Genomic DNA, 10,409 nt, shown 5'->3' with positions numbered 1-10,409 from the left:
TTTTAAAAGCATTCCCTCTAATAACTGGAACAAGGCAGGGATGCCCTCTTTCATCACTTCTATTCAACATAGTTCTTGAAACACTGGCCAGAGTAATTAGACGAAAGAAATCAAAGGGATATGTATAGGAAAAGAAGAACTTAAATTAGCACTATTTGCTGACAATATGATTCTATACCTAGAAGACCCAAAAAAACTCCACCAGAAAACTTCTAGAACTAGTAAATAAATTCAGCAAAGTCGCAGGATATAAAATCAACACCCATAAATCAAAGATATTTCTATATAGCAGTGAAAAACCTCTGAGAAGGAAATGAGGTAAACTACCCCATTCACAATAACCTCAAAAAAAAAAAAAAGATACTTGGGAATCAACGAAAGAGGTGAAAGATCTATACAATGAAAACTACAGAACCCTAATGAGAAAAAACAAAGAAGACCTTAGAAGATGGAAAGATGTACCTTGCTCTTGGACAGGCAGAATTAATATTATCAAAATGACTATACTTCCAAAAGCACTATACAGATTTCATGCAATTCCAATCAAAATCCCAATGGCATTCCTCACAGAAATAGAAAAAGCAATCATGAAATTCATCTGGAAAAATAAGAGACCCAGAATAGCTAAAGCAATCCTTAGCAGGAAGAGCGAAGCAGATGACATTGCTATACCAGACCTTAAACAATACTACAGAGCAATAGTAACAAAAACAGCAGGGTATTGGCACCAAAACAGATTGGTAGACAAATGGTACAGAATAGAGGACACAGACACTAACCCTCAAAATTACAATCATCTTATATTAGACAAAGGTGCCAAAAACATGCATTGGAGAAAAGATAGCATCTTCAACAAATGGTGCTGGGAAAACTGGAGAGACCCTGCATCTAATAGAAGAAAAAGTAGGCCCTAATCTTCATCATGTGAGATTAGGCCCCAGCTTCCTTAAAAAGACTCCTATAGCACAAGAATTAAAAACAATAATCAATAAATGGGATGGATTCAAACTAAAACATTTCTTCTCAGCAAAAGAAAGAATCTGTGAGGTAAACAGAGAGCCTACATCCTGGGAGTATCGCTTCTCCGCCTTTTGGCTAAGATCAAGTGTAGCATCCTGGGAGCAAATCTTTACCCTTCACACATCAGATAGAGCACTAATCTCTGGGGTATATAAAGAGCTCAAAAAGCTAAACACCAAAAAACAAGTAATCCAATCAACAAATGGGCCAAGGACCTGAACAAACACTTCTCAGAAGAAGATATACAATCAATCGACAAATACATGAAAAAAATGTTCATCATCTCTAGCAATCAGAGAAATGCAAATCAAAACTACTCTAAGATATCACCTCACTCCAGTCAGAATGGCAGCCATTATGAAGTCAAACAACAAGTCATGAAAATTGAAGGTAGAAAAGGACTTAAAATCAGCATACTACAGTGACTCAGCCACATTAATGTTTATAGCAGCTCAATTCACAATAGATTAACTATAGAACCAACCTAGGTGTCCTTCAACACATAAATGGATATAGAAATTGTAGTATACATATGCAATTGAATATTACTCAGCCTTAAAGAAGAATGAAATTATGGCATTTGACAGTAAATAGATGGAACTGAAGAATATTATGCTAAGCAAAATGAGCCAGTCTCAAAGAACCAAAGACCAAATGTTTTCTCTGATATGTGGATGCTAGTTGACAATAGGGAGGTGAGGGAGAATAGAGATACATGGAACTAGACAGAGGACAGTGAAGGGAGGGGAAGGAGTATGGGGGTAGGAAGGATAGTAGAATGAAACAGACATTAATACCCCATGTGCATATATGATGACATGACCTGTGTAACTCTACATGTGTACAACCAGAAGAATGAGAAGTTATACTCCATTCATGTATGATGTGTCAAAATGCATTCTACTGTCATATATGACTAATTTGAATAAATTTAAAAAAAAAATTTTTAAATCAAAAAGAGATCAGTAGAGGAAAGGGACCAGGTGTGGGGAGGAGAGAAGGGACAGGGGAAGTACTGGGGAATGACAGTGGAAAATTATGTTGTTACATTGTGTTCATGTACAAATATGCAGTGACAAATCCCCCACCGTTAGGTACAACTATAATGTACCAATTAAAATATGAAAAATAACTATTGGGCTAAAAAGCTGAAATATGGAAAACTCACGAGATGATGTATGAAGGATCCAACACTAAAGATCCAAAGATGATATGAACAAGAAGGATCTGCTCCATTGTGACTGGGCACCTGTAGACAGGCTCCAGAGCCACAGCATCCCAGGGAAGCCCTGGGCTGTGGGTCAGAGAAGGAGGAAGGTCGGAGCAAGTAGAGGATCGTCAAAATAGAAAGACCTTTGTTGGTGAGTTACAATGACTACCCCCCACCCCACCCCAGTTGCCTTGGGCAGGCTGCCTGTGTCATAGTCCTTACTCCTGGTGGACAGAGATGTCTGGTGTCTGGTGTTCCCAGAGCTCAGTGGGCTCCCAAAGTCCACTGCAGACTCCCTCAACAGAATCCCCGCCTCCCTAGATAGGTCTGAAGACAGGCTGCCCACCTTGCTCAATAAACCTCGGGCTCTCCAGGGGGAATTTCAGTCCACACAAACTGCAAGATTTCCAGCCACGAATCCAGAGAATCTTTAGATACACATTGCATTCAATATTCCCCGATCCAGTGATCCACAGGCACATTTATTTGCCTGAAAGGAAGCAACTAGGATCTCTTTAGGGGAAGACAGGGCCATTAAGTTGCTAAGAACTCCGTTTTCATCACCTGAGCCAGAGAAGAGTTTAAAGTTGATTGCATTTTCAAGCAGAATGACCCTCACAACTCAAGTTGAGATAAATATTGCTGCACAAAAGCACCAGCTGCATTGTGGAAACTGGGTTTCTGGGTGTTTTTTCATTCCTCTCAGAAAGTATACTCTTGAATACTAACCATCCCTGACTGGTTAGTATCGCCCTTAAGAAAGAGAGAGAGAGAGAGAGAGAGAGAGACAGACAGACAGACAGACAGACAGACAAAGAATAAAACCTGTTTTACTTCTTTTACATTTATTACAAAACATTTGCTGTGGACTAGAATATGCCTCAGTGATTGATAGATCATTTGCCCAGCATAGCACTGTGGGGGAAAGCTTGCTATTAGTCTACCAAAAAAAAAAAAAAAAAGTTGGCATTTTATAAAAACAAAACAAACAAACAACAACAACAAAAAAAAACATTTAAAAGTATGGTCACTGCTAGAACTTTGAAAGCTACAAACATCTGCAGAAAGATTGGGGTGTTCAAAATATTTTATAAAATTCTAAACTTTTGAAAAGCTGTTCTCCAAGATTTGGGGGAGAGCACAGCTGTATTTCTTTTCCTAACAAGCATGTTGGATGTTCATTAGGTATGAAATGCATCCTTTAAAAACTGATGGTTGGGGGATAGGGTTTGGCTCAGTGGCAGAGCACTTGCCTAGCACGTGTGAGGCACTGGGTTGGATTCTCAGAACCATATATCAATAAATAAAATTAAGATCCATTGACAACTAAAAAAATTTTTTTTTAAATTGATGGTTGGTTGGGCTGGGGTTGTGGCTCATTGGTAGAGCGCTTGCCTAGCATGCACGAGGCACTGGGTTCAATCCACAGCACCACATAAATGTAAAATAAAGATATTGTGCCTACCTAAAACTAAAAAATAAATTTTTAAAATAGTTGATGGTTGGAATTCAAAATCATATGTTTTTAAATCAATAAGAATACAAAATGTGTTGTACATACTTATTAAAAATATATCTCTTGGGCTAGCAATTTGGCCCAGTTGTAAAGTGCTTACCTAGCATATACCAGGCCCTGGATTCAATCTCTAGTACCAAAATAATAACAACAATAATAATTAATAAATTAAAATCATGACTTAAATCTATCTTACTCTAGATTTGACAGGTACTATTTTAAAGAGTCCTAGATAAGAAGAGTTCTATTTTGATCATTATATTGAGCTCCTATTTTTAATTTAATTTATTTATGTAGTCTGGGAATTAAGCTCAGGGCTTTGCACATACAAGGCATGCTCCTAACCACTGAGATAGCCCCAATCCTCTAATTTAATTTTAAGTAATAAAACAATTTAAATAATGTGTTATGGACATATAACTCAGCATTTTCAAACTGTTATAGACTATATGTGCTATCAATACTTTCCAACTAAAATATACTTACAAATGCATAAAAATATATTTAGGCATTGTTGCTAATATAATAATGCACTTTTAAGAAATTTTGTGTCAGACCTGAGACTATCTGGACATTGCATGAAAGATGTTGATTGCTTTTGCATTTGATAACAGAAAAATGGTATCACTGTAATCACTTGGTTATTTTTATTATTATACAATATTCTCAAAGTATACATGGATTTAGCATTCACTATTTCATTAATGTGACCGTTTTTAAAAGTGTACGTCAACTATAAATTATAACTCATTAACAACTCCTGGTAGCTTTCTGTCAATAAATTATTTAAAAATTCCCCCCTGATTACTTAATCTTGGGAAACACTGCCATAGTCAAAGGAATTCTCCAATCCAAAGTTCAAACTAAATATTTTTATTCCTGTAGACATTCCACTTAAAAGCAAAGAAGGCTAGGTGTGTAGCTTTGTGGTAGCATGTGCTTACCATGTACCAGACTCTGGGTTTAAAGCACCAAAAATAAAATAGCTAATAAAGGCAAAGAATATCTGGCAGATTTTGTAGTTTGATGCTAATTCAGATTGTTATTGTATTTCAGTGATCATTTTTTAGGTGACAGAATGCAGCAGGTAGATTTCCTCCCTTCAGTAACTAATTGCCTTTCCTTGTGTCTTAACGTTTATTTTAACCAAGATTACTGAAAGTAACAGTCTTACCTTTGCCCAAAGGAAGTTTGTTTCAAGTCAGCAAAATTCAATAAAAGGTTAACTGCCTTATTAACCATAATTCTCTGCATATGGTGTTTAAAAATACGGAACAATGATTGAAAAGCATTCTATAAAGGGCCAGGTGGTAAATATTTTACACTTTGCATATGGTCTTTGTTGCACCCACCCAACTGTGCTGTGCTACCATGAGAGCAACTATAGAGAATACATAAATAAATGCATGGGGCTGTGTTCCAATAAAACTTTATTTCTGGATGAGCACATTTAAATTTCATATGATCCTCATGGCAAAATAGTATTCGTCTCTTGAATTTTTCAACTATTTAAAAATGTAAAGAGAAAACAGACTTTGGGCCAAATTTGGTCAATGACCCTCTTCTAAATGAAAACATCCCTTTTTAAACATTACCAGGCCAAAACGAATTGGTAAAGCCAGCTTTGTGCTGGAAAACTTTTTTAAAGTCTAAATTACCAAAGAAGGGATTACCAAGGTATGGTGGAATTAGGTCCTCACCCAGGATGCCCACCTGCTGCCTCATTTCAGGGCCAAATCAGCCTGGCATCCACAGCCACACCGAAGCCAGTGACCCTGTGCCTACAGAATGCCCATCTGGGTCTCAGCAGCATTTAAGTGCTGGGCATGTTTCCTCTCAGTGGCTCTGAAAGGGACACATCCCCCACCCTCTGCACTTGGAGTCCAGCCCCTAAGAGCCCAGCTTCTCTGACTGCTAATGGCCTAGTGGGAGTCTCCCGCTGTTCTGTCTGTACAAAGGAGGTTGGGACAAGTGTGACAGGTCCTTGAAGCTCACAGCTGAGGCCTACTTTAAGGCTTACTCTAGCATTTTAATTCATCAGACATCTTACTATGGCAGGGGGACAGAAGACTACCCCCAAATCATTGCAGAAAGCATTTTTTTTTTCACAATTCAGGAATCTGGGCCCTTCTACACCAGAGAGGGAAATGTGTGAATACTGTTTAACAATTGTTAAAGTGCGCTTGCCATCCGCTGAGTAAAGTCTCCTGACTGTCAAGGCCTCCCAAAACACTCGGGAGCTAAAATGTAAAATACAGCCTATTACTTCTTAAGAGGACATTTGTGCACAATCAGAGAAGTAAATAATGTCAAGTCTGGGCAGTCATTTCCCAGATTCCATTTAAAAGAAAAGGACAGTCTGACCCAGCCACCACCCAGTTTTCTCTGAGCAACAGACTGGGGTATTTAGGTTCCACGCGTGCACAGTCCCGTGGTGCGCGGTGGTCGGGCAATTTATTCTTTTCCCACTGGTCTCCATCGAAAGACGAAAATATGACATCTTTTTGTTGAAAACAAGTCATAGAGCCACAGGTACAGTCGCGATCAGGAGTTGGGAGCCCGTTTCTTGGAGTTTCTGCTTCAGGACTTGGGGATTTCTTCCCATTCTGACGCAGGCTGGGAATTCTAAAAGCCATATAGGAAGGTGGAAGCAACAAGAGAACTGAGACCAGAGAAGTTGGGGGCATTGCCCAGTTTCACAGTGCTAGCTTCTGTATCTGCCAGGGATTCCAGATTAAAGTTTAGCGATTCCCTCCTTTGGCTTCACGCTCATTCCAGGCCGACGACGCTCATCAAAGCATACCAGCCACTGCCTCCGGGGCAGCCGCCTGAGCTCGGTTGTGCTGGGCAGCCCCTTCCCTTCCCTCGTTCCCCCAAAGCGCTTTGGGCTCAGAGCAGATTCGTGGGGCGCGCATAGCGCAGTGTGTAATTAGTCCCCGCGTTGTTGTCCCAATACTCGCCCTGCTCACAGCGGTAGCAGACTGCAAAGTGAACGGAAATATCCTCCCCTTCCTTGGGCTGCAGGCCTGGGGGTAGGTACAGCGAGAAACGGAAGCGTTCTGCGCCCGGCGCCTCCTCAGCATCCCCAGACCCTGGTTCAGAGGCCCCCGACGGCGCTTCTGTTGGCTGCAGCTCCGCTGGCACGTCCAGGAATGTGCGCCACTCGGTAAAGGTGTAGCGCACTGTCACAGCCCTGGGCCCCGGGCAGCCCAGCACCCTACCAGAGCCCGTCACCTCCGTGCCCGAGGGTGCCGAGCACTGCACGCGCTCCAGGCACACGCGCTGCTGTCGCAGGCGCTCCGCTGCAACGCTGTGTCCCGGGAGCTGGAAGAGAGGCCGGAGTCGGGGAGGCGGCGCCGGGAGGGACGAGGGCGCCTGTGCCAACAAGTCCCCGAGCTGTTCCAGATGCTCCACACGCATGGGGAAGCTGCGGAGGCGCGAAAACACGGCGGGAGGCACCTGTGGTTCCTCAGCCTCGCTGAAGTGCTTCACGCTGGCCAGGCTCAGCCCCAAAGAGTCGGCGAACTGCACCCGCTTCTTGCAGCAGTCGCCGGGGCTGAGCAGGGCGTCCTCAACTGGCTCACCGCTCTCCGCGCCCAAGGCCTGCTGCTGCTGCTGGCGCCGCTGCAGGAGCTTGGCCGCCTCTAGAATGGGGTCTGCCGGCAGGGAGAAGGAGCGCGCGCGAGGCCGGCGGCATTCCAGGGGCTCCGGCTCCGGAAGAGGCGCCTCTTCCTTCGGTGACAAGGGCCTGTCTTCGAACTGAACTTCAGGGCTCCAGGCTTCCGAAGTGCCACTCTCCACGCAGACGACCTCCGGGGTTGGCCGCCCCTCCGCGGGTGGAGGTTCTGCAAAGGGCACAGGTCTTGGCGCCTCGGAACTTTGCAGCTGCGTCTCGGGAGACTCCATGACACCATCCGGACCCGGGACTTGTCCCTCCGCGGACACCCGGCTCAAGAATTCTCTGGAAACATCTCCTTGTGCAATTGAAGGAGTGAGCAGCGCCGCCCGCCGGGGCTCGCTGACCGGTCGCCAGTCGGCCCGAAGAGAAGAGAAGAGGTCCACTCCGAAACCACCAGCTTTTAGCTGGTGCAGCTCAGGACGCAGTGGGAGGAGGACGAGGGCCTCGGGCCAGCTCGGGAGTTGAACCTGCCCGCCGCGGGGGAGGGGCGGGGGCGGGGAGGGGCTGCCACCCGAACACCTGGAAGCCTGCTTCGGAGTGCACGGGTAGAAAGTGACAGATTTCTGAAGGGCGCGGTCCGGGTTCCCCTCTTTCTCCACTCACTCCCAGCGGGACTCGGGTCTGTTCCACCTCTGGAGCGTTCGGATGGAGGACTTGCGCTCAACTTTGAGAGACCGGAGCGTGGCCCAAGTTTTCTTGCTTCTGAAGTTGACCTGACAGCTCTGTCTTCGGGAGGAAGACCGTCCCCCTGGCTGTCATCGGTCTAGGGAGTCCCCGTCGCAGGCAAACTTGCCTATAGGGAACTTGGAAAGCTGCAGGTTCTGCGCGGCCCAAAAGTGAGGGGTGCATCTCTGCCCCCAAATTTAAAGGCGCCCTCGGATCCAATCTGCGCGCTTGCCTGTGGACCCGGAGCCCCCACCTACCTGCCCAATGGTGGCACCGGTGGGCTCGGGTCTCGTCTGAGTCGGGGATCTTGCCGCCGCTAGCGGGAAGTGGACGCAGCCGCCAGCGCAGAGCTGCGGGAGGCCATTCGCTCCAGGCCAGCGAGCACGTCCCCGCCCCTCCCCTGGTCCCGCCCGCGACTCGGCTGTCCCGGCTGGCTGGGGAAGCAGCGGAGGGGGGCCCTGCGGGTGCTGGCACCCACGTGGCGCACACCGCTTCCCACCGCCGCCGGGCGCTTTTGCCACAGTCGGCAACTCAACCACCTCGCCCGCCGGAGTGGGCGCCCGACTCGGCCGCCCTGCCCATGCCAGGCCGCGACAGTCCCTTGAAAGGGGCCAAAGCCAAGCCTGGGACGTGGAGGGGTGGATGAGCGCCTCATAGTATCTGGGGATTTCGAGAGTTTCCAAAGTAGTATTTTTGGTTTTGTTTTGCTTTAAGGCCAGGTTTCCCTTAAACTTGAGCGCGCGTCAGCATCACGGGGCGGGCCAGTCGGAGCAGATCTCTGCGCCTTATCCCCAGAGTCAATAGGTCTGGGGTGGAGCCTGGAAGGGTTTCCGCCAAGGAGATGCTTATGCGGGGCTCCGGGGACTACCCTGTGGGAACTGTTAGTTAACCTATATGGATGTGGGTACAGTTACTTACATAAAAGTTGAGATTCTATGTGATTCTGCAACCTGTACACTCAGAAAAACGAGAGATTATATCCCATCTGATTCAAATGTACGATATGTCAAGGTCATTGTACTGTCGTGTATAATTAAAATGAATTAAAAAATTTTTAAAAAGTTGAGATTCTAGAAACATTGATCTGCTAATCAACTAAGCAAGAAACATAAAAAAGCAAATATAACTTACCCAGGTTATTTAACCGAGGCTTAGTTAAATAAGTTATGTGTTGGCAGATTTAAAGGGGCGGGGTTTTTTAGTGCGTTGATAGGGGAGGGAACAGATAAAAGAGATGGTGAATGGAAGGTTATGATAAGATCATTTTAATGGCTAATATTTATTGAGCACCCACTGAATACCCCATCAGTGCTGAGGGCTCTTCCTGAGCTATCTGATTTGCAGAACAACCTTGTGAGGTGGAAATCATATGATCCTAATGTACATATGGGATATAAAGACCTAGAAAGATTTTTCATTGGCTCATGAGCCACAGTTTGGTTGTGGTGGGATTTGAATCCCTAAATTAAAGATTTCTACCATTATTAGAGAGGCTGATCTGGGGGTGGTTTCATGGTTCCCTTGCTGGGATCTTGCTGGTCATTTTGTGTCCTTATATGGAGCTCCATAATTTCATCTCAACTGTATGTGGGGCTTAAAAAAAGTTCAAGATACATGTTGCATATCTTCCTGGAATAACTGCATGATTTGTGGAAGAAGACAATCTCTTGATGTATCTCATTGATGTATTAGGAAATTTAATATAAAAATCACAAAATAGTTTGAAATATAGAACTTCAAAGAGATTTTGAGGTTGTGGTGATTCTCTGGTCCACCACCATCATTGGAGACATGTCCATTCCACTCTGGGGCCAGGACTAGAGGACGAAAATGAAGTGCTTAGAACACAGAATTTAAGTAGTCATCACTCCCAGGGGTGTGCCAGTGCCCTGGTCCTAGCTCCAGCCCACATTCCTCTCTTTGATGGAGGTCCCCAGCCTCGTGGAGCTCTCAATATATTGGAGGAGACCAGCATTAACACAAACTCAGCCCTTGGGCACAGAATGGAATCTTGGAAGTTACAGGATGGGAGGGGAGAAATTCGAAGGCTCTGTGCAGAAGCAGCATGGAGGGGAAGAACTAAAAGAAGGTCCTTGTGGCCTCCGACAGACAGCAAGGTAATCCAGCTGAAGAATACAAAGGTAGAGAGGGGTTAGCTACTTGACCTTGAAGCCACTAAAGAGTTTTGAACACTGAAGAGTTCCTCCATATTTAGAAGGTTTGAAAAAAACAGAAGTAAATTTTGAAAAGGCCATTCTGGGTACAGAATGAAGAGTAGATCGCTGGGGGAAGGACAATGGGGTGAACCTGATAGGAGG

General features: G+C 45.1%; 1 protein-coding gene across 1 annotated transcript; it reads right to left on the bottom strand.

Moving 5' to 3' along the window:
• Positions 1–4,598: 4,598 nt before the first annotated feature.
• Positions 4,599–8,509, bottom strand: Ppp1r3g (protein phosphatase 1 regulatory subunit 3G). Its single transcript, XM_005327494.5, has one exon. It carries the CDS (start codon positions 7,650–7,652, stop codon positions 6,636–6,638), a length of 1,017 nt encoding a protein of 338 aa, XP_005327551.2. The 5' UTR covers positions 7,653–8,509; the 3' UTR covers positions 4,599–6,635.
• Between the last annotated feature and the right edge of the window lie 1,900 nt (positions 8,510–10,409).

Source organism: Ictidomys tridecemlineatus, chromosome 8 (assembly GCF_052094955.1).
Source record: "Ictidomys tridecemlineatus isolate mIctTri1 chromosome 8, mIctTri1.hap1, whole genome shotgun sequence".
In the NCBI taxonomy this organism is placed as follows: domain Eukaryota; kingdom Metazoa; phylum Chordata; class Mammalia; order Rodentia; family Sciuridae; genus Ictidomys; species Ictidomys tridecemlineatus.
This window is presented reverse-complemented; position numbering and strand designations above follow the sequence as displayed.